A 24,237-nucleotide genomic window follows, 5' to 3' on the forward strand; every position below is an offset into this window, starting at 1 on the left:
ACTAGTAGATAAGCCAAAGAGCAAAGCAGACAACTGAAAGTGCTCTGACCCTGCTCTGAAGCAAAGGAAACTCCTGCAGGACTCCCTTATGGGGATATGGAAGTAGAAATCCTTCAGATCTAAGGTCACTAGCCAAGCATTTGGTGCCAACAGACAAACGTTTGTGAAGGGTCAGCATTTTGAATTTTGGGACAGACCTAATGTGGATAGGTCTAGAATAGGGTGCCAGGTATCCTCTTTTCTGGGTACTAGGAACAACCTTGAATAAAATCCTTTTCTGGCTTGTTCCTTTGGTACTGGCTCCACTGCTCCTTGAGCACAATGTTTTTGAATTTGGCAGATGGCCTCTGCCCTCTGGTTTGTTGGTACATTTGTAAAACCTGAATATCTGGGGTTCTCTACGAAAGTGAATCTGTATCCTATGGAAATTATTTTTAAGACCCAATGATCTTGCAGTGATAGTTTGCCACTTTCTATGAACAGGGAAGTCTTCCTCCTAGTCTGTCTGGGGGAGGGGGCCAGAGGGGAGAGGTGTCATTGTGAGTCATTAGGGTAGAGAGTGGACTTAGAACTCCCTTGTCTAGGCATAGCAGAGGTCCACTGTCTAGGCTTCTGCTGGCTTTGCTGCTGGTGCCTGGAGGGCCTACCTCTGTGCCCCTTCCCAGTGCTTGGTAGGGAAGTTCCTGCTGAATCTGGGGGGTTGTACCGGAGGGAAGTCCTTGACCATCTGCATTGACTTGGCTTCGTCTTCCATTTTCTTAATCGCCTATTTTGCCTTAGGGCCTAACAATTGTTCCTTATCCTAAGGGGCATCCAGAAGTTTTGATTTAACCTGAAAAGGCAATGGTTGCTCCCTCAGCCATGCATGCCTTCTAATGACTGAGCCAGAAATTGCAGCCCTGATAGAGGATTCCAAAGCATCAAAGCCGCAATGCAGGGAAAGCTTGGCCACTTGAGAGCTGGAGTGTATTAGATCTCCTAGTTCTTTGTTAGTAGCACTTCCTGGTAAGGTGGATATTTTCCGCTTTAATAGGTCTGTTGATATTTAAGCACACAGAACTGGCAATTGAGAGCTCTAATGGCTAGAGTAGCTGAAGTGTTGACCTTCTTGCCCCATCAGTCCAAGGTTCTGCTCTCCTTGTCAGACGGCATGGGATTTTTGGAGGAACTTGCCCTAGCCCCCTTAGGTTCCTGAGTAATGACCTCTGGGTCAGCTGCAGTGTTCTTGAACAAATACTTATGGGTGTCTGGCACCCTATATCTGTCAGGCTTTCTGGGTGCAGGAAGCAGGGCCATCAGGGGAGAGGCCAGACTCCAGGAAAACATCCTCCACCACATCCAGAATGGGAGGAATGGCCAAGTGTTTATGTAGTGGCAAGTCCAGGACCTCACTCAGTCTCTTCTTTGACTGGGGGTAGTCCTGAGCCTCCCAATAGAAATGCTCTCTGAGGGAATTTAAGGTTTCCTCGAATGAAAGGTCCTCAGGAGAGGATGCAGAAGGATTGGATTCCTCAGCATCTGAATCTTCAAAGGCTGCCAAGGGCTGTTCTTCAGTGTTTGAGCCCAGAAATTCAGAGCCCTCTAACTTTGGCTCCGAAAGCACCACTGGAGAAAGGTCCCTTTTTCTTTTGGCTGTGGTAGCTTGAGCAGACTGGTTACCCCTGATGAGAGAGATTAAATCCTCAGCCATCGGTTGGGTGGGAGGTAGTCAGTGACTGGGTTCCGAGGAAGGTGTTTTCCTAGGGGTGGCCTTGGTCTTAGGTCTAAGTGATTCAATGGGCTTATGTGTGGTTTTAACTGGTGGCGTGGCCGGCCTATGCTTGGCATCGGTTATCTGAAAGGCCTCCGTGGAAGCCAGTGCCTGCAAAGGCGGCTCTGGACCCAACCACGGGGCTGGCGACTGACATTTCGGTAGGAGAAGCTTGACCCTGCGGTGTACCAGACTCCAAAAGGGTTTTGGTAGAGGCCTGCGATGGCTATTCAGCTGTCGGGGGCTGCAAATGCACCTCACTGAGTTCCGCTGTACTAGTGGACAGTTGGCTGTCTGACTTCAGGTTTGAGTCATCTGAAGGCCTAACCTTCTGTGGTCTCTTTCCTTTCTCTTTTTTGGAATTTCCACAGTAGACTGACAGACGGATGCCATTTCTCGCTTGTAACTACTCTCCCTGAAATGCCTAGCTACAAATTCAGCTCTTTTATGGATGGTCCTAGTGTTAAATAAGGCACAGAACCGACATCAGGGGACATCGTGGTCTGGGCCTAAACAAGTTACACACTGATTATGAAAGTCTCTGTGTCGTATTTGTTTTCCATAACAGACGCAGTTAACTTTCTTGGACATTGGTTTAAGTGCAAGAAAAGGTTCCCAAATGGTGCACTTAGCTTTAGTAGATTTCTCCCTCACTCTGGCAATGGCCAACTGACGCACTCGCAAAAGTACAGTTGTGTACACTTACCATAAATGTAGACATTCGAGTGTATTTACTGTTGCAGTCATTACATTTGGGTAATCTGCTGGCAGGTTGCCCTCAGTCGGCCTGATTAACAAAGTCTTGGGTCCTGCGTCGGTTGCTCTCCCTTCTTCCATGATGTCAGGTCGTCAGGGGTATAAAACATGCAGCCGATGCCATTACATCAGTTTTTCTTGCCCCAGATGTCAGGTGCCCCCCCTAATGGGGAACAAATAAAATTAAACACACAAAAATATACCTCCAACCAAAAGCAAATGCACCAAAAAGGCTTTTAAGAATAGTAAAAAAAAAAGTAGAGGTATAGCCAGAGAAAAGTAGGGGGCTGGAGGGAGGGTAACCAGGACAGCAACAGTGAATACACTCGAACATCTACATTTATGGTAAGTGTACACTACTGTACTATGTTCTTCGTGTTTCACTGCTGCAGTCATTACATTTGGGCGGATTCTCAAAGCTATGGTTGGGAGGAGGAGTATATACAGCATTAGGGCCAGCTATAAGGCCCTGCAAGACAGCAGTGGTAAAGCCAGCTCTGGATTTAGATAAAATTGGTAAATGATAATGCTTGATCAAAGTATGTACAGAACTCCAGGTAGCAGCTTCTAGAATATCCCTGGTAGGAACACCTTTGAGAAAGGCTGCAAAAGTAGATGCAGCCCTGGTGGGGTGAGATCTGATCCCCTGGGGGATAGGTTTCCCATGGTGCTTATAGAAGAAATTAATGAAATGCCTTATCCATTTAGAAATGGTTTATTTTGAAATAGCCTTCCCCTCTGCCCCTGCAGCAAATGCTACCAGCAATTGTTCAGATTTTCTTCGAGATTTAGTCCTATCCAAGTAGAATCTAAGTTGTCTGTGCACATCCAAGGAATGCAGAATCCATTCCCCTTTGTTCTGTGGATTGGGAAAGAAGGTTGGCAAATGAATGGACTGATTAAGAGCCACACTGAAAATCACCTTGGGCATGAAGGATGGATGGTCCTCAGAAATACCCTGTCCGCATGAAAGATGATGAAAGGCTCCACTGCCATAAGGGCCTGTAATTCAGATATGATTGCTAAAAGGAAGGCTGTTTTCCAAGAAAGCAATTTTAAGTCTGCAGTAGCAGCTGGCTCGAAAGGAGGTAGAGTGAGCTTCTCCAAAACAAAGTTAAGGTCCCAGGCAGGGGTAAGGAGCTCTTCTGGGTGGTCTCAAGTTCTTTGCCCCTCTGAGATACTGCTTGAGCAAGAGATGAGAGAAGAGGGGTGGTACTGTGTTATAGTGAGCTGAAATAGCTGAAGAGTGGATTTTAATAGATGAAAAAGACAGCCCCTTGTGAAGCATCTCAGTTAAGTATTGCAAAATCTAAGGTACATTGGGTGCTGCTGTGCTCATCCCTAAAGATTGGTTACAGGCACATAATCTTTTCCATTTGTCAGTTATAAGATTTTCTAGTACTAGGTCTTTTCGCTCCAAGCTGACATCCATTCACAGGTTTGCTGAGAGATAAGGGTGAATTTAAGGGATTAGCCAGGCTGCAAGGTTCAATGTTGGAAGCGGAGGGTGCAGAATTTGGTTCTCCTGCTGAGACAGCAAGGAAGGGGTCTGAGGCAGGTGCCATGGAGATATTTGCGAGACACTGCGCAGGAGTGGGTACCAGTGTTGGCATGGCCAGCAGAACTTTGGAGAGCAGAGGGGGAAGAGTGATAAGTTTTTCCAGCTGAAGGACAGAGCATCCACTTTCCTGACTTCTTTGTGGGGAGTCCTTGTGCAAAAACTTGTCCAACTGGTAGTTCTTGGGGGAGGGAAATAGATCTATGTCTGGGCTCAACCATTTGCTTATGAACATGTTGAAAATCCATGGTTTCAGTTTCCACTCGTGGGTCCATGAGATTTCTGCTTAGTCCTTCTGCCAGTGTATTCAATTTTCCTGGCAGGGATTGAGCTTGTAGGTGCACTTGGTAGCTCAAAGCTGTATTCAAAAATGCAAAGGCTAGTCTGCAGAGGGGGTAAGAATGTGTAACCCCCCCCCTTGTTTATGTACCACATAACCATTGTGTTGTCCGTCTTTACCATTAGTTGTCCTGGAAGAATGTAGTCCTTGAAGGCTGTCAGAGCATTCTGTACAGCTAACATTTGTTGATTGATATGCAAGTGCATTTGATTTGGGTTCCATCTGCCCTGAATGCACTTCCCTGTCAGGTGAGCCCTCCATGCATAGTCTGATGCGCCTGTAGTTAGGGTTTGGGTGGCAGGGGGTAGTGGGAATGGCAGTCCCTTGTTTTGGTGGCAGGCCTCTGCCCACCATAGGAATTCCAGGTGTAGGCAAGGTATGATAGGAATCATTGTTTCCAGGCTGTGACAATGTTGACTCCATAGACTTTTTAAGTACCACTGTAGTTTCCTCATATGCACTCTTGCATATGGAATTAGACGAATGCAGAAGGTCATGAACCCCAAGGCTTGCAGTATTTGTCTTGCAGATAGCAGGGTTTTTGTGGCCACTTGTTTGAAGTAAGTTACTAAATGAATTTGCTTCTCTGGCGTGAGGAAAGCCATCTGGGCAGTTGTATTCAAGCTTGCACTCAGGAATGTAATCTGTTGAGAGGGTACCAGTTGTGATTTATTTTCGTTTATGGTGTACCACAGACAAGTTAGAACCCTTTTTACAAACGCCAGATGATTTAGAAGTATGCTCTGGTTTTCTGCCTGAATTAGACAATCGTCCAGGTATGGATATATCTGAATATTTCTTTGCCTGCAAAATGCAATAACTTGAGCCAGGCACTTTGTGAATACCCTGGGCACAGGAGACAAGCCAAAGGGCAGTGCAGACAAAGTACAGTTTTGTACCTACCATAAATGTAGATGTTAGAGTGCTAATACAGCTGCCATCATAACAGATGGGTTTTCCTGCCGTCAGGCGGGACCTCGGTCGGCCGAATTCCAAAGTCTAGGTCCGGCGTCGGATGTCGTCGCTTCTACCCTGACGTCAGTGTGACAGAGGTATAAAAGAACCAGCCGACGCCATTTTCTTCAGTTTTTCTTGCCCCAGATGTCAGGTGCCCCCAGAAGGAAGGCAATACATAAATTTATGTAATAATGCAATGCAATATAATCAAAAAACAGTAGTTGCAAGCAAATACACCATAAAAGAATACCCCAATCAGGTCGTATGAGGAGGTGTTAGCCATTAGGCCCTGTCCCAAGAGGGGACGGAGGGAGGGAAACCTGGACTGCAGCTGTATTAGCACTCGAACATCTACATTTATGGTAGGTACAAAACTGTACTATGTTCATCGTGCATACAGCTGCAGTCATAACAGATGGGTAGAATCCCAAAGCTAAGAAAGGGGTGGTAGGCACTAGGTGGAACTAGGAGGAGCCAGGATGCCCTGCAAGACTGCAGTGGCAAAGCCTGCTCTAGATTTGGAGTATAATGGTAGGTGATGGTGCTTGGAGAAAGTATGTACAGAACTCCAAGTGGCTGCTTCCAAAATATCTTTGGTAGGAACCCCCTGAGGAAAGCTGCAGAGGTAGCTGTGGCCCTTGTGGAGTGAGATCTGATGCCTGCAGGTACAGTTTTACCATGAAAAGAGTAACAAAAGCATATGCAGTGGGCTATCCATTTTGAGATTGTCTGTTTGGAAATAGGCTTCCATTGAGCTCCTGTAGCATAGGACACAAAGAGCTGCTCTGATTTTCTGAAAGGCTTTGTTCTGTCCAAATAATAACGTAGCTGTCTGTGAATGTCCAAGGAATGTAGTAGTCTCTCCCCTTTGTTTTGAGGATTAGGGTAAAAGGTAGGTAAGTGGATAGCCTGATTCAAGGCTACCCTGGATACTACCTTTGGCATAAAGGAAGGATTGGTTCGTAAGGAAACTCTGTCCTGATGGAAAATGATGAAAGGCTGCACAGCCATGAAGGCTTGTAGCTCCGAAACCCTGCGAGCTGAGGTGATAGCCAGAAGGAAGGCTGTTTTAAAGGACAAATATTGCAGTTCTGTTGAAGTAGCTGGCTCAAAAGGAGGCAAGGTCAGTTTTTCTAGAATGAAATTGAGGTCCCAAGCAGGTACTGGTTGCTTCCTCGGGGGTTTTATATTCTTATCCCCTCTGAGGAACAGTCTTAAGAGGGGGTGAGAGAATAAAGGAGAATCAATGTTGTATTCTACAGAAATGGCTGAGGCATGGATTTTGATGGAGGAGAATGAAAGTCCACTGCTTAGCATCTCAGCTAGGTACTGTAATATTTGAGGTAAATTCAGTATTCCAGGATTCTGACCCTTTTTCTCATTCCAGGCACAAAACAATTTCCATTTTGCGGAGTAGGCTTTTCTAGTAGAAGGTCTTCTGGCCTCCAAAATGACATCCTGCACCTCCTTGGAGAGTAGGGTCTGTTGTGAATTTAAGGAATCTTCCATGCGGCTAGATTGAGTGTTTTCAGCTGACTGTGAAGAGTTTTGAAGTTGTGCTGAGTCAGTAGAAGCGGCATTAGAGGTAGGGTCCATGGTGGGGAATGCGTCAGGCTCCTCAGGACTGGGTACCAGCGTTGTCGTGGCCAGTCAGGAGCAATGAGAATCATCTTTGGTCTGTCTGCTCTGGTTTTTAATAGAACTTTGGGCAGCAGAGGAAGAGGTGGAAAGGCATAAACTGCCATTGTTGTCCAACAGAAAGAGAGTGCGTCCACTTTCCAGGCCTGTGGATGAAAGGTCCTTGAGCAGAATTTTTCCAATTGGTGATTTCTGTGGGAGGCAAAGAGATCTATGTCTGGCCTTCCCCATGCTTGAATTATCTTTGTAAAAACTTGAGGATGCAACTTCCATTCGTGTGGATCTGTCATATTTCTACTTAGGTTGTCTGCCAGCGTGTTTTCCTTGCCTGGCAGGTACTGTGCTTGAAGTTCAATTTGTAATTCCAGAGCCATGTTCCAAAGAGACATGGCTAGCCTGCATAGGGGGTATGCATGGGTTCCTCCCTGTTTGTTTATGTACCACATTACTGTGGTGTTTTCTGTCCTTATCAATAGCTGGCCTGGATGCAGTAGGTCTTTGAAAGCTATAAGAGCATTTATTACTGCTAGCATTTCCTTTTGATTGATGTGTAGGTGGTTTTCTTTTTGGGACCATTTGCCCTGAATGCACCGATCTGTCATGTGTGCCCCCCAGGCGTAGTCCGAGGCATCTGTTGTGATGACTTGATTTGCTTGAGGCTTGCAGAATGGGAGACCTGTGTTTCTTTGGCATGCTTGAGCCCACCACAGAAATTCCCTTTGAAGACATGGAATCAGTGGTATTATTGTTTCCAAACTGTGGCTGTGTTTAGACCATAGGTTTTTTAGGCACCATTGAAGTTTCCGCATATGCAGCTTTGCACATGGGATTAGCAGGATGCAAGATGCCATGAATCCCAGAGCCTGCAGGATTTTCCTTGCAGTCAGCCTGGTGAAGTATTGAGTTAGTTTCCCTTGTTTCTCTGGCGTGAGGTAGGCCATCTGGGTATTTGTATTCAAGCTGGCACCCAGGAAAATTATTGTTTGAGAGGGTATTAGCCTTGATTTCTTTTTGTGACTGTGTATCCCAGAGAATTCAACAACATTATTACAAACGCCAGATGTTTCAGAAGTATGTGCTTGCTGTCCGCTTGGATCAGGCAGTCGTCCAAATATGGGTATATTTGTATCCCTTGAAGTCTGCAGTAGGCAATTACTGATGCCAGGCATTTCGTGAACAATCTGGGCGCAGTAGATAAGCCAAAGGGCAATGCAGAGAATTGATAATGGGTTGAACCTACAAGAAATCTGAGGTATCTTCTGCAATCTTGTCTGATTGGGACATGCAGGTATGCCTCCTTGAGGTCCAATATTACCAGCCAAGACTCCTTGCCCAGCATGGGAAGAAGCTGCTGTAATGTGAGCATCTTGAATTTTGGCACGAGTAAACATGTGTTTAGGATGGATAGGTCCAAAATAGGTCTCCAATCTTTGCCCTTCCTTGGTACCAGGAATAGTCTGGAATAAAAACCTTGACCCTGTTCTTGTGCAGGTACCTCTTGAATAGCTTTCATGTCCATGAGATCTGAAATTTGTTTTTGTGCCTCTGCCCTTTGATTCTGTGGCAGGTTTGGCATGCCTCTCATTTTTGGAAGGGTGTGAAAGTGGAATCTGTAGCCAGTGTCTATAATGTCGAGGATCCATTTATCTTTTGTGACAATATGCCAATTTTTCGAAAATAATGCCAGTTTTCCGCCTAAAGGTGCTGCCATTTGAGCCTTGCTTGGCATGCAAAGGGGAAAGTCATTGGTTCTGCTTTCTGAATGGCTGTGAACTATCCTCGCCATCTCTTTGTGTAGGTGCTTGCCATTGTCTGCCTCTAAACGATCCTTGAGATTGCCCTCTACCCCTCGGGCGCCTGTATCTACCTCATTGGGGTCTGTCCGTGGCTGGAAAGGACCAATTTTTTGAAGGCCAATTTCTACTGAAACATGGAGGTTGTACCTGTAGGAAATCTTTCACTGTTTGCATTGATTTTTGCCTTTTCCTCCATTTCTTTAATACCTCCTCAGCTTTAACACCAAACAATACATCTTTTTGAAGAGGTGTATCTAGTAATTTAGCTTTGACATGATCTGGCAAGGTTTGCTCTTTGAGCCAAGCATGTCTACGTATGACTGATCCTGTAACAGCAGCTCTACATGAGGCCTCTAAAGCATCAAAACCACATTGCAAGGTATGTTTACCCACTTGCTCTGCACTATGCAACAAATCCTGCAACTCCTTCAAGTCTGGTTGTTCAGGTTGTGACATTTTGCTTTTCAACTGTGATAACAGAAACTGTTGGTACTTTAACATATGGAATTGACAGTTTAATGCCCTCATGGTTAAGGTGGCCGAGGTGTATACCTTTTTCCCCCACCTTTCTAAAGCTCTGGAATCTCTCTCTGAAGGTAATGGATTTTAGCAGTGGAGGCCTTAATTCCCTTGGGACCCTGTGAAATAGTTTCTGGGTCAGCCGCATGGCTTTTGTATAGGAATTGGTGTGAATCAGGAACCCGGTAATACCGGTCAGGCTTGACTGGAGCTGGAGGTAAAGAATCTGGGTTAAGGCAGGCCTCCGAATACACATCATCTAGTATGTCTAAGACAGGCGGTATAGCCAGAGGCCTGTGCTGAGGGAGCAAGAGGAAATCCCTAAGCCTTTTCTTGGAGTCTGAGTACCCTTGGCCTTCCCAGTGGAAGTGTTCCCTCAAGGTATGTAAGGTTTCCCCAAAAGAGTAATCCTCAGGGGGGACAGAGGGAATGGACTCCTCTGCATCAGAATCTTCAAAAGGGGAGTATGAATGTTCCTGGTCTTCAGAATGTTCTGAAATAATGGAGGCCTGGGTCCGAGGAAGGGGATTCTTCCTCCACTCTGGGCCTTTTATCCGGGGGGGGGGGGGTTGAGAACCCCTGATGAGTAATCAAATCCTCAGCCATTTTGAGCATCTGCTTTTTAGGCATGGGGCCTTGAGAGGGGCCCTGTGGAGCTTGTCTTTTAGTATGCATGGCTGCTTTAGACTTAGTGAAAGCCTTGATGGAAAAAGAGGAGGCCTGAAGACACCTTGAGAGGTGGCAGGCCTGTCTAAACTGAGTTTCACCGCCAAGACTGGCTTCGGTATCTGTAGTCGGGGTGTGGGCCGAAGAGCCTGCGACCTCGGGCACAGAAGACACTGCCAATGAAGTGTCATCGGTAGTCAGGGGCTGCGTAGGCACCTCGCTGAGAACCGGACCACCTGTAGTTGGCTTTAGCGTGGTGTCGCTAGAAGTCGCGGACCTCGTATGTCGGTCCTTATCTTTGCGTCTTTTACTCAAAACTGGAGTCGGAGTATCCGACGACATAATGTAATAAATCTTTTTGCCAAAATAGTGTTGGGCGAACTCCGCCCGACGCTTAATAGTGCGTCTGTTGAATGTAGCACAAAAACGACAGGCCGAGACGTCGTGGTCTGGGCCTAAGCAAGGAATGCAGAGGGAATGAAAATCCTTATGCGGTATTTGCTTCCCACATGAAATGCAATTAACTGTCTGATATCGGTCTGAGGCAAGATAAGTTTCCCCAATGGGGTACTTAGCTTTCAAGAAGACTTCGGTTGAAAAATATTCGTAATCTCAGGAGCTGGCCGACCGGCACTTGCGAACTGCTTCTGCTTCGGGCACCGCGCGGCAAGAAAGACTGAAGAAAATGGCGTTGGCTGGTTCTTTTATACCCCTGTCGCACTGATGTCAGGGAAGAAGCGACGACATCCGACGCCGGATCCAGACTTTGGAATTCGGCTGACCGAGGACCCGACTGATGGCAGGAAAACCCATCTGTTGTGACTGCAGCTGTATGCACGGTGAACATCTGAGAATGCAAGTAGCCTGCTTTGAAGCGTAGGTATCTTCTACAAGATTCCCTGATTGGGATGTGCAGGTATGCTTCTTTGAAATCTAGAGTTGTCAACCAGGCATCTTTGCCTAGCATAGGAAGTAACTGGTGAAGAGTCAGCATCTTGAATTTTGGAATGACCAGAAAAGTTTTAGAGTAGACAGTTCCAGAATTGGATGCCATGATTTGTCTTTTCTGGGTACCAGAAAAAGCCTAGAATAGAAACCTTGTCCCTTTTCCTCTTCTGGTACTGGTTGAATAGCCCCCATGTTTAGGAGGGAAAGTACTTGTTTCTGAGCCCCTGCCCACTGATTTGGGGGCAGGTTTGTACACCGTTTGGTGTTGGCAATGTGTGGAAATGAAATCTGTATCCCTGGGACACAATATTTAAAACCCATTTGTCCTGGGTTATAAGATCCCACTTCTTTGCATGAAGAGCAATCTTTCCCCCCAAAGGGGCAGTTAAAGGTAAGTGCTTGATAATTTTAAAAGCAAGTCACTGAAACTTCCTATCATATAGGGGTGTCTTATTTCCAAATATGGAAGTGGAGGCCCCCCCATTGCTTAGCTCCGAGAGTCCCCTGGAACTGAAACCTGGTGCTTTTGGTGTGTCTGGGTTTGGCCTGAGAGGCTCTGGAAGGAGCTGGAAAAGACCAACTCTTAGTAGGCCAATGCAAAAAAACTTAGAGGTTGCATTTGTAAGAAATCTTTAACAGTTTGCATAGATTTAGCTTTATCTTCCATCTTTTTTAGAACTTCTTCAGCCTTATTGCCAAACAGGCGGTCCTGATTTAAAGGAGCATCCAACAATTTCGCTTTAACATGATCAAGCAAAGATTGCTCATTAAGCAAAGCATGCCTTCTAAGCACAGACACAGTAACAGCAGCCCTGCAGGAGGCCTCTAAAGAATCAAAACCACATTGCAAAGTACGTTTTCCAACTTGTTCAGCAGAATGCAATACATCCTGTAAATCTTTATTTTCCACACAGTCAGGAATCAACATAATTTTCTGTTTAAGCAGTCCAATAATATGTTGTTGATATTTTAACATGTGAAATTGGCAGTTTAAAGCCTTGATTGCCAAGGTTGTAGAAGTATAAACCTTCTTACACCATCTATCCAGCGCCCTGGAGTCTCTATCAGAAAGGGTAGGCTTTTTAGCAGTGGAAGCCTTAATGTCCTTGGGCCCCTGAGAAATGGTTTCTGGATCTGCAACAGGATTTTTGAAAAGGAACTTGTGGGACTCAGGAACCCTGTAGTATATGCTTTGGCGAAGCACATCAAGGACAACCCCGGACATGAGTTCTCCTTTTTGATGATAGATCAAGTTTGTTCAGAGAATAAGGGGGGCCCGGAATCTCTGAGATTGGAATTTAGAGAATTAATGTGGCAGCTAAAACTGGAGGCTTACCATTACCCTGGCCTCAACAGCATGCTATCAGTAGTTTTCTTAAACTGAGAAGCTTAGAGAGGTAGGGCATATCCTATTTGTTGAGTATGGGGTATTATTTTCCATAGTTGTTTAGGTTTTTTAGGCCCTGGCAGCAAAATAATTATAAATATAATTTTGCTGCATTTCCCATAACTTTGTTCCATTTCCATTTTATAGAAGGAGTGGATAATGTGGTTTCAAATGTTCTAATTTTCTAATGCTTATCCTTGATGTTTTCAAATAAATAGATATATAGGGTTTATAAATCTATGTTTTTTTATATTTATTGTTGATTTAAGGGGTTCAATTAACAATTTACATAAATATATATATATATATATATATATATATATATATTTATAATTTTAGTTTCAATGAAGCCATTGTTGACATTTTAAAGTTATGCTTTTGGAGCTTGGTGTTTTTAAAATTGGTGGAAGGTGGGGGGGGGGGGGGTGTTGATCAAGTTTCAATTTTAACTTATTTAAGTAAGCCATTGTAATGGCGCAAGTTTTCTGCTTTTTAAATTCTGATGAAGTTGGTGCAGAGCGCCGATGAAAAGCTACATAGAGTTGTTTGGCTTAAATAAATATTTTCCGTCTATTGGCGTTCAGCATTACTTTTTGCCATATCGGTTTTGGATTATTCAATTTGAATTCACCACTGAGTTCGAGGTGAGTGGTGGCAAGCCTTGTTGTAGTTTGTCTTTCGGTTTTGGTGGTGCAGCAGTTTTTTCAGCGATGTCAAACGCTACACCGGAAGCTGGGGTGAATAATGAGCCGGGAGAACGGACGATGCTGATTAACCTTTTAACTCAAAAGGTTGACTTGTTGTCCCAATGAGTGGATGACTTGTCCCAACCACTACAAGCAGGAATTGGAACATTGTCGGATTCATCACAACCTCCCAGATTCGAACAGGCGGGATCACAGGATCTGTTACCTGTCAGTGGAGTAGCCGGTGAATCGGCTATTGAGACCAATATGTTTTTATTTCAACAGAATCAAGAGTGGGATGGAGCTGCCGGAGGACCCATAGAAGGAAGTCCGAGTTCTAGTAGGGATGTTGGTGCCTCAGCTGCTACTAATGTAGTAGATGAGACGAGGAGGGGGGAGTTCAGAACCCAATTTGAACCAATGGCTTAGACGGCCATTTCGGCTAAATATTTGTAACTATACTGTTGGTTCTCATCTTAATCAGAATGAGTGTAACAACTTCCCATCTAAGCTCAATTTGTTTGACCAGAAATTGATCAAACTAAGGAAATTACAACTAGATGTATCATGCTTCGGTGAATGCCAGCAGTCGAAGATAGTCCCGAAGGGGCTTCGTTCCTGGCAGTATCCAACAGGGTTAGAGGAAGGTTCCAAGTTCCACCAGGACCTCCTTTCCTTATTTGATAGACATGGGTCTGAACTCCTTAATTTAATTAGTACTCACTATCAGGAATCTATAAACAACTTGACAAGAGAAATATCGACCTTGGATGACTAGATCAAATTGGATACCTATTTCCCAAGGTATAGAGATGACTATGAGCGGATATATACTAGTATCGATGAATATTTGTCCAAAATCACTTTGACTAAGAAAAAGAAACTCCAAAGGGATATCAAGGCATACAAGAATGGGGTGGCTTACCCTAGACCCCCCCAAATCGCAGGGGAATTTTAATGGGGAATCTAGTCGAGTATTGGGCCCTCTGAATGAGCTCTCACCAGGTCACAACTACAACATCAGGACAAAGAGGCAGGGGCTCCAACTAGGAGTATAGACCATGAGAATCCCAATGGGAGGAGAGACTTTCCTGGTCCTCAAACCAACCAGGTCAACCAAGCTCCTGAAGTGGAAGGGGCAAATTTTCAGGACCAAGCCTCGTCTCCACAACAATCTTCGTATCGGAAGACGAGAAACAGGTACAAGACCAGGAGAAATTAAATGGGAGTGCTTATGAAAGTCCATCCCTTCATCTCCCCTCATATGAAGTTATTTTTAATACGGGGAAGGATTTAAAAATTTACAATTATTCCCAATTTGTTTTTTGACAGCCCTTGGTCGACATCCTGGTTAAGGGACTTTCCTTCGTACCATCTACGAGGGCTAGTGTGGCAAGATCTATTTTGGACTTGAAGCTTTTTGTGAGGAAGCTAAATTTATCCCTATTGTTGGGAGATCAATCCAAGTCAATGAAACATTTCCATATTCCTAGCACGTATAAACCCCCATTGCACCCCTCGTTGAGAGTTTTCGAACAAATGTGTGATTTGGATATTCGTTTTTTTATTAAATTTGAAGCATCCGGCCCAATTCAATAATAGAAAGGATGAAAGGGACCTGTTAAATGTTTTACGTTCTTCATCAGTCAGACCTATGCAACCTGATAAGGGGGGGGTGGTGGCTTGGTTGCCATGGATACAGATGATTATAATGATAGGATATTAGCCATTTTATCCTCTGAAACATATCAAGAAGTATCTAAAAATGAATTGAATGTCAGCATGACCCGGGTCTGTTCCTACTATGAGGATATGTTCATCAGCGGTGTGATTGACTTGGATGTGTTCAATTTTATTTCATCTTTAACACCAAGAATTCCAGTGTTGTTTGGCAAATATTAAGATCCATAAGAATATTCAGGACCCACCCATGCGCCAATTAGTCAGTGCCAAAGACAGTATTACTTACGCAGCAGCCAAAGTGGTGGATTCAATCCTCAAAAAATATGTGGTTAGTGAACCACATATCTCTAGAGATTCTTGGTCATTTTTGGCGAAGGTCGGTTCAACTCCATATAGTACAGACAGCCACTTTTTAACCATTGATGTTACTGATTTATATTCATCTATTCCACATGATGTGGCAGTTGAATGGATCCAATTGGAAATGACCTCTAAACAAGCTCCTGCACAAGAGATTTTGATGGTCAGTGAGCTTCTGGATATCATTCTAACGTGTAACTTCTTTTCATTTTACAATCTATGGTTTCATCAGTTGATAAGGAGTACCAATGGGGTCGCCTTGTGGGGCCAGTGTGGCCAACCTGGCGATGGCCCACTGGGAAAAGGAATGTGTTTTAACTAATACCATCATCCAAGAAAAAGTGACACTATATACACGTTTTTTGGACGATATTTTTATCATCCTTAAGGGCGACCAAGAGGTGGCACATTCCCTTGTTGAAAGTTTCAACAGGTCAACTGAATTTTTAAAATTCACTTCTAACTTTGAAACAGAAAGGATAGCCTACTTGGATGTGGAACTTTTCAAGGATAGATGTAAGTGTTGTTTTTTAGGCAGAATTCACCGAAAGCCTACATTTTCCAACTCCTATTTACATTTTGACAGTGAACATCCTCCTCACCAGAAGAGATCTATAGTCAAGGGCCAACTGGTCAGGGCGGCCAGAATGGTATCTAGGGAAAGTGACTTTCAGGATGAGTGTAGGTTCATTTCGAACTTCTTTCTGTGTAGAGGGTATCCAGAGGAGCTCACTGTAGACTTGTGCTTGGAAGTCAAAACAAAGAGGACCAATGGTTATTTCCAACCCATTTTGGGTTATTCCAAGTCCGAGTTTGCCAAACACCCACGGCCTGACCATAGCAGTGGTATGTACCATTGTAATTTCATCATCTCCTATAACCTGGATGCCAAGGACATAGTGTCAATTAAGAAGAATTGGTGCTTGTTATCGGCAGACATTACAGGGATTCCTGGGTTGAATTCTTATCCTAAAGTTACTTTCAGGAGAGGTCCTAACATCAAGAACATCTTGGAAATGAAAGTTAAGAATATATCTTCTAGATCTGGGATGTTCAAATGTAATATGTGTAAATACTGTAGATTTGTCAAAGCAGGTACATTTTTCTTGATAAGGGATAAGTAGTATTTGATCAAAGCGAGATACAATTGTGCTAGTAACAAAGTAGTCTATTTAACTCACTGTTCATCTTGTCCTGTATTTTATATAGGCAAGATGGATAGGAAGCTACATGAACGTTTGTATGAACATTTGTACGCCATGAAGAAAGAGAAGATGGAAAATGCTTTGGCGAAGCACAAGGGCAACCCCGGACATGAGTTCTCCTTTTTGGTGATAGATCAAGTTTGGTCAGAGAATAGGGGGGGCCCGGAATCTCTGAGATTGGAATTTAGAGAATTAATGTGGCAGCTAAAACTGGAGGCTTACCATGACCCTGGCCTCAACAGCATGCTATCAGTAGTTTTCTTAAATTGAGAAGCTTAGAGAGGTAGGGCATATCCTATTTGTTGAGTATGGGATATTATTTTCCATAGTTGTTTAGGTTTTTTGGGCCCTGGCAGCAAAATAATTACAATTTTGTTGTATTTCCCGTAACTTTGTTCCATTTCCATTTTATAAAAGGAGTGGATAATGTGGCTTCAAATGTTCTAATTTTGTAATGTTTATCCTTGATGTTTTCAAAAAAATAGATATATAGGGTTTATAAATATATATTTTTTATATTTATTGTTGATTTACGGGGTTTAATTAACAATATACATATATATTTATAATTTTAGTTTCAATGTAGCCATTGTTGCCATTTTAAAGTTATGTTTTTGGAGCTCGGTGTTTTTAAAATTGGTGGAAGGTGGGGGGGGGGGCGTGTTGATCACGTTTCAATTTTAACTTATTTAAGTAAGCCATTGTAATGGCGCGAGTTTTCTGTTTTTTAAATTCTGATGAAGTTGGTGCAGAGGGCTGACGAAAAGCTACATAGAGTTGTTTGGCTTAAATAAATATTTTCCGTCTATTGGCGTTCAGCATTACTTTTTGCCATATCGGTTTTGGAGTAATGAATTTGAATTAACCACTGATTTCGTGGTGAGCGGTGGCAAGCCTGGTTTTAGTTAACCCTGTAGTATATGTCAGGTTTACTAGGAGCCGGAGGCAGGGAATCAGGGGTCATACTGGACTCTGAAAACACATCAACAATGTCTAGTACAGGAGGTATAGCCAAAGGCCTATGCTGAGGCAGAAGGAGGAAATCCCTAAGCCTCTTTTTTGAATCAGAAAATTCCTGACTTTCCCAGTGGAAATGCTCCCTTAAGGTATGTAAAGTTTCCCCAAAAGAAAAATCTTCAAGAGGGGAAGCAGAAGGAATGGAATCCTCTGCATCAGAATCCTCATAAGTAAGAATGGACAAATCCAGGTCATTATAAGAGTCAGAAGAAACAGAATCCTGATCAGAATATTCATAATCAAGCTCAGCCCTAGGCCTCTTGGGGGGGGGTTGACTACCCATGATTAGAGTAATATGATTTTCAGCCATTTTGGTCATTTGTTTTTTAGACATAGGGGCCTGAACATGTGGCCCGGACGTCTTTTTTTAGACATAGATAGAGATTTAGGCCTTAGTAATGAAGGTGGAGTCGATTTAATATGCAAGTCTGTAAGCCTGTATACACCCTCAGAAGCCAGTGCCTGCACAGTGGCTCCGGAGCCATTCAAGGTAGAGACATTCACAGGTTCCATAGGTGAAGCATCTCACGGCATACCGGACTCCGAATGGGTCTCGGTAGAGGCCTGCGAATCAGAAGTAGCGAGTATCAGGGGCTGCGAAAGCACCTCACTGAGAACTGGCGACTGGCTTAGGAGAAGCGTTGTCTGCAGTTTTGAACCTCGGTGGCCTGTCTCTGTCTTTCTTTGCATTTTTTCGGAATCCCAGTAGTTGGATGACTAACCAACGACATTTATGGATAATTAAACCAAGACCCGAAATATTTAGAGGCAAAAATGTAACTACAACGGATAGTGTGCTGATTAAATAAAGCACAAAACCAACAGCGAGGTACGTCGTGGTCAGGGCCTAAGCAAGGAATACAGTACGAATGAAAATCTTTGTGAGGTATTTGCTTTCCACAAGTAATGCAATTATTAACTTTTACTGACACCGGTGAGGAGCAAGAAAATGTTTCCCCAGCGGGGTACTTCGCTTTAAGTTGAAAACTTCGGTTCTGAAACTTGAAAACAAAAATTTCAGGAGTCGGCCGACCAGCACTTGCGAACTGCTTCTGCTTCGGGCACCGCACGGCAAGAAAGACTGATGTAATGGCGTCAGATGCATGTTTTATACCCCTGACGACCTGACGTCATGGAAGAAGGGACAGCAACTGACGCAGGACCCAATACTTTGTTAATCAGGCCGACTGAGGGCAACCTGCCAGCAGATTACCCAAATGTAATGACTGCAACAGTGAAATACAAAGAACATCTGCTTCGGGCTCCAGGGCAAGAAAGACTGATGTACTGGTGTCTGCTGCCTCCTTTTATAGCCCTGATGACCAGACATCAGTCTCAGGCGAGTGAAAGCATACGCAGGAGGGAAATCCTTTACTCTGGTATTTGGGACGGCCGAGGGCTACCCAGCAAGGATAATCCACAAGTGATGACTGCAACAGTGAAAGACCAAGAACATAAGTAGTGCTTTCTGTTAACCACTTCAGGAGCCCTTGCTTCAGACTGTTTTGGAAGGCCCTTAGTGCAAAGATGAGGGGCCTCATCTCGCCGATGTTGATATTCTCCCTCTTAAAGGAGCTTGTCCATGTGCCTTCCACATTCAAGCTGCCCAGAGTAGTCAGGATAAGCTCATGGAAGATCTACACATTACATTATATTCACAGAAGATAAATACATCACTGAATTAGATAAAAAAATTAAAGCAAGGAGATGCTCAACAGTCAAAAGACCCATTCCACACACAACTCTAGCAATCATGCACAACTACTTCTGTTTAACAATACTGAGCTCTGCATAACTAAAGCAACTCAGAAACAGTTATACAACCATACCTCTTGTTCAGAAAGTCCATCGATGATTTCTGAAATTTCATGCTCACTTCTAGCAATCGTTGCAGGAAGACCAGTCCCCCTCTGACCAACCCTGGATGAAATATTTAAAAAAATCTGTTAATATATGTCAACCTATATTATAAACTACGTTTCTGAAAATGCATGCAGGAGTTCTCTGGAATATCAAGACAAGCAATTATGCAGTTGCGAAAGAATGACAGAAATCTGTGGGAAACTTCAATGAAGTGTCATAAAAAATCCTTGGGAACATTGTACTAAGCATCCCCTTGTACTACAGTAAAGGGGAAAGTACAATTGTGCCAGTAAAACTTACCATAACAGTAGCAGTCCTCTGATTGACGGTTGCTGGCACACTGCTCAATTTTGATTTTTTTTGGTGGTTAAATTGTTTAATTCAGTTTGCTCACTGCTGCAACATAAGCCCCACATTTGCATGGGTTTGCACTTGTTTTAACATACCTCCACAGAGTTAGGTGACCAGCCGCTGCTCTGCTGTATTCATCTGTTTCGCATAATGCACAACCGCGCAGTGGGGGTAACCACTAGCAGTTACAGACAAAAACTTCAGTAGATTAATTTTCCCTTAGTAGCTGCCCGTGATCAGGTCTAGTCCTTAAATTGCACTTAGCTGCTCAGAGAGCACCTCAGCAGCAATTTTGCCCCTTAAACAGTCCCAAAACCACCAAATATACAATAGTCTCATACCATTTAGAGAATCCCTGCTAGTATAAAACCTTTACAGAGCACCCAGTTATATCACACCCTCCATCTTCTCTCCCTACTCTGAAAACAAGATTTAGCCTAGCATTATGGATGGTCAGTTTTCCTCCATTTGTCCTACCAGCCTGATTGACATGGCTATCCTGAACCACTATATCAACTGCCTCATGTACACTGACAACCTTATAAGCCTAAATCACGCAAGTACAATTTGAGAGAGAGCCATCTACACTAAGAATTTGGAATCCTTGTTCTCACTCGCACAACAACACTGAACAGGTTTGTCAGCTCACATACTACTACACCTCTACACAAACCATGCACTCAACACAAACAATCACACATAAATGTACTCAACAGAAACATACCTAAACACCAGAGACCTTCCAAACACAAACATGCTATACTTAATACTATATTAATATTATTATACTTAATACAGCACCTACAGCACTCAATACACAAAAACACAGGCACCAGTGTCTCACCAAGTAAGCCCCGAAGCCAAAGCACATCTAACCAAATTATTTTAGTCTCAGGTGACTCCATTGTGAGACACACAGATGTCCCACTCACTAGGCAGGACAAGGAGAAGGTTATGGTCAGTTGTCTATCGGGTGCCAGGATCCATCAGATCGCACACATCTTTCAACAAGTACAATTATGTTTCAATCATAGTTCATGCTGATGTGAATGAGACTTACCTCAGTGGACTATATGAACAGAGACATGATTAAGCTATATGAATGTGTGTCCCACCCAGGTATGTCCCTAGCCTTGAGCAGTATTCTACCCTCACCCAGCATGACACCGCAATATAAACAAAAATGATTGATTAACAATCAGCTTAGTTTCTGGGGTCATTCAAAGGGGAACCGGTTCCTGTCAGACTGGGATGAACATGATTGACAGTCCATACTGCTTTGCCAGAGATGGTCTTCACATGTCACCTCTAGGCTTTCAGTTTCTGGCTAAGGCACTTTCCACCCTCATAGTACCTTTTTAGGTAAGAACTCAAGACCAGAATTTCAGACGTGAAACTATCACTCACAAATAAATTAAAGGCTAGGCTGCTAAACGCTAGGAGTTTAAATCAGAAACTGCACTCTCTGGAAGCACTCCTCTCCCTGGAAGATGTTGACATCCATGCAGTCACAGAAACTTGGTTCAGGGCTGCAAACAGTACCCCGGCCTTGCAAGACTACAATGTCATTCACATTTTCAAACCGAAAAATTAACGCGCAAGAACCTTAGGAGAAGGAGCATCTATTTTCATCAAGGATAAATACACCTCTAGACTCCTTAGACAGGAAACTCCATGGAGTTACTTCAAGTTCAACTAACTGTGGGTAAGACCTCCTCCCCCTTCAAGTCATCAATGGCTATAGGCCCTCTTCAATGAACCAAGTTACCCATGCTGTTTATTTGGATCTACTTGTGTCAATCAAGTCTAGTCATGGGCGATTTTAAGTATCCCACCATTGACTGGGAAACTTATACGAGTACCAACATGGTCGCACGTTCCCAAACATTAACACTAATGCCCTGGAAAAAATAGTATGCAACACAACAAAGGGCTCAAATATTCTCCAACTGGTCCTTACCAATCTGGGTGACCGCTGCACCACCACAAGTATAGGACCCTCACTTGATTAAAATCTGATCACAAATTAGTCACATTTGAAGCAGCTATAACTCCTGAACCCCTCTTGGGTGAAATCAGGGTAAAACATTTCAAACCTAATTATACCCTCCTAAGGGATGGCATAAATTATTTCCAATCTCCTGTTTCACAGATGGCACTGACAACAATACTGAGGTATACACAAATACCCTGTACAAACACTTCTACAAATGTACTGACAACTGTACCGGATAGGATCAAAACAAGATCCTCAAGAAACAACAAACCTCCCTGGTGGACATCTAGCATTAATAAGTTATACAACAAAAGGAAGACAATGCTGTCCAAGAATAAAAAATAAGAGATCCCAGCACTGGGACAACACACCCTCCCCTCTGCTGGAACAAACAGATAAGAATGTGTAAACTCTTCTAAGGGCAACTTTGAAAAAAAAATTATCAACCAAAGCCAAGGATAACCATAAGGCACTTCAGCTATCTCCATAACCTAAAATGCAGGACCCAGATGTGTGCTGAACTGGCTGTGGATAGCATCACATACACTGATCCTGTGAAAATAGCTAACCTATTAGCTGACAGGTTTGGCAAAAATGTCACCTCTTATCCTCTCCAAACATTCCATAAAGCACTCCCGCTACATCTCCCCCACCTTGGCTCTCCAAAGAGCAAGTCATTAATGGTCTCTCCAAGGCCAAAAATACAGCCTCTACAGTACTGGATGGCATCTTGGGTTGTGTTTTAAATGGTCTAAAACATGAATTAGCAACTCCATTAGATACTCTAACTTCAAACACAGCCAGAGTACTGGTTTTTGTCAATGCTGAATGGAAAACAGCAACCATTATCCCCCTTCATAAAGGGTATACAGCAACAGACCCTGGTAACTACAGACCCATAAGCTTATAAGGCCATGGAATGAATCATCATGGACCTGATAAAGGATACAAGTGATCTCCAAACCCTTGATCCGACACAGTTTGTTTTTGTCAAAGGCAGACCATGCCTGTTAAACCAGATGGACTTTGAAAACATCGCCAGAGCACAGACGAAGGTGAATCTGTGCATACAGCCTACTTTAACTTAGCCAAGACCTTCAACACCATCCCACATTCGGGCATCACTGACACACTCCCAGTTGAATATTAACCCTTATGTTGTCAGGTGGGTTGCTAACTGGCTCACCGACTATCACACACAATGAAAGTTGGGGACTTCACCACAACCAGCAGACCCGTCGCCAGTGAGGGTACCACAAGGGTCAATGCTGGGCTCCCTATTGTTTAGAATATACTTCTCAGAAGTTCAGGCAAAAACAAAGGGGCTGTGGCTTTCCGGACAACTGCAAATTAGGTGCAATCACTGAATCCCCAAACAATGTCAATATACTTCAAGAGGGACACAAACCAATGACTGGTGCCAAAGCCATGGACTTGAACTCACTGCAAAAAAAAGTATTATCCCCATTCAGTAAAAACTATATCCTACAGACTATCATACAAATAATAATACCCTAACAACTCAGTAGTGAGCGACTTGGGAATGCAAGTTTTCTGTAGCCTAAACTTTGACCATGTGTCTACTGTGGCAAGGAAGGCATTCTGCATCGCACACCTCTTAGCAAAGGCAATTCCTCGAGTGAAAGAGGTCATAACACCCCTGTACTTGACCCTCATCAGGTCAGTAGAGTACAATGTTCCCTTTGGTATGTACCTTATCAGGCACCTGTAGGAACCTGACACACCTCAGAGGTTTCTAACCAAGAAAATTCAGGGTCTCCAGCATGCCATACATTGACAGACTGAAGTCAATATCACTGTACTCAGCAATGTACAGACTACTTAGAAGAAACTTGTGCCTGGCTTACACAGCAAGCTCAGATCCAAACCTAATGGAAATGCTGCATATTTGAAAGTCAAATTGGACAAGGGTCACTCGCTCCAGGGACCTTCCCCTGGCCTATGACACATAGGACCTGCTAGAGAGAGAGAAAAGTTTCTCAGATGGTGCCATTCCTCTGGAATAAGTTATCAGCTCACATCAAACAAAGCTCCTCTATGACCTTGTTCATGCATAGCCTAGATGACCGGATGTGAAAAGGTAAATTCCTGCCAGTGATTTCACCTATGACTCTCCTAGATATAGGCAGTCATTGCCAACTAAGATCTAGAGTTTAGGCAAGATCCTTTATATTGGGTTTCTCTAGTATTCTACTGGGTGCACACAATAGCCCTGCAACCACCTACAAACCTATGTTTGAATAACCCACTGCTGCAGTAGCCTTAGCTATATAGGCAACATCCTGCCAAGGATATAACACATGGCCAGCTTCCAAAGCTTCAGGGCACACCGGATGCATCCAAACTGTCAGGCAGCTTGAGTTGGGTTGAATAAAAGGCAAGCTTGGGCTCGAATCCATTTGGAGCTTTCCTGCAAATAGGGAGGAATGCTATGCCTCGAAAGGACAATGCTAGGAAAAAAAAAAGTATCCACGCATTATGGTACAAAAAATACATGGGATGGAAGGAGCAGCTATTACAGCAGTGATTATCCACATAGCTACTATTATGGTAAGTTTTACTTGCATAACTGTACTACATATATCACACTGACACTGCTGCAGTAACCTTAGCTATATGGGTAGACTAACTTGGCAAACAACATTTGGGACATGAGGAGAAGAGTCAAGGAGCCCCTGGAGAATGGTCCTAGAAAAGCCTGATGTGGACCTAGCCAAAGATCAAGCTTATAGTGCTTTGT

The 24,237-nt window shown here is 43.7% G+C and overlaps 1 protein-coding gene across 1 annotated transcript in view; it reads right to left on the reverse strand.

Annotated features, from left to right (window-relative positions):
* NCOR1 (nuclear receptor corepressor 1) overlaps window positions 1-24,237 on the reverse strand; it is a 4,682,182-nt gene that overhangs the window by 2,879,572 nt on the left and 1,778,373 nt on the right. The window contains exon 11 of the mRNA XM_044054890.1: window positions 19,096-19,186. Within this exon, the coding sequence (XP_043910825.1) occupies window positions 19,096-19,186 (91 nt within the window). The remainder of the gene's footprint in view (window positions 1-19,095; window positions 19,187-24,237) is intronic.

This window comes from Protopterus annectens, chromosome 13.part0 (genome assembly GCF_019279795.1).
Source record: "Protopterus annectens isolate FY-2018-M chromosome 13.part0, PAN1.0, whole genome shotgun sequence".
NCBI lineage: Eukaryota > Metazoa > Chordata > Ceratodontiformes > Protopteridae > Protopterus > Protopterus annectens.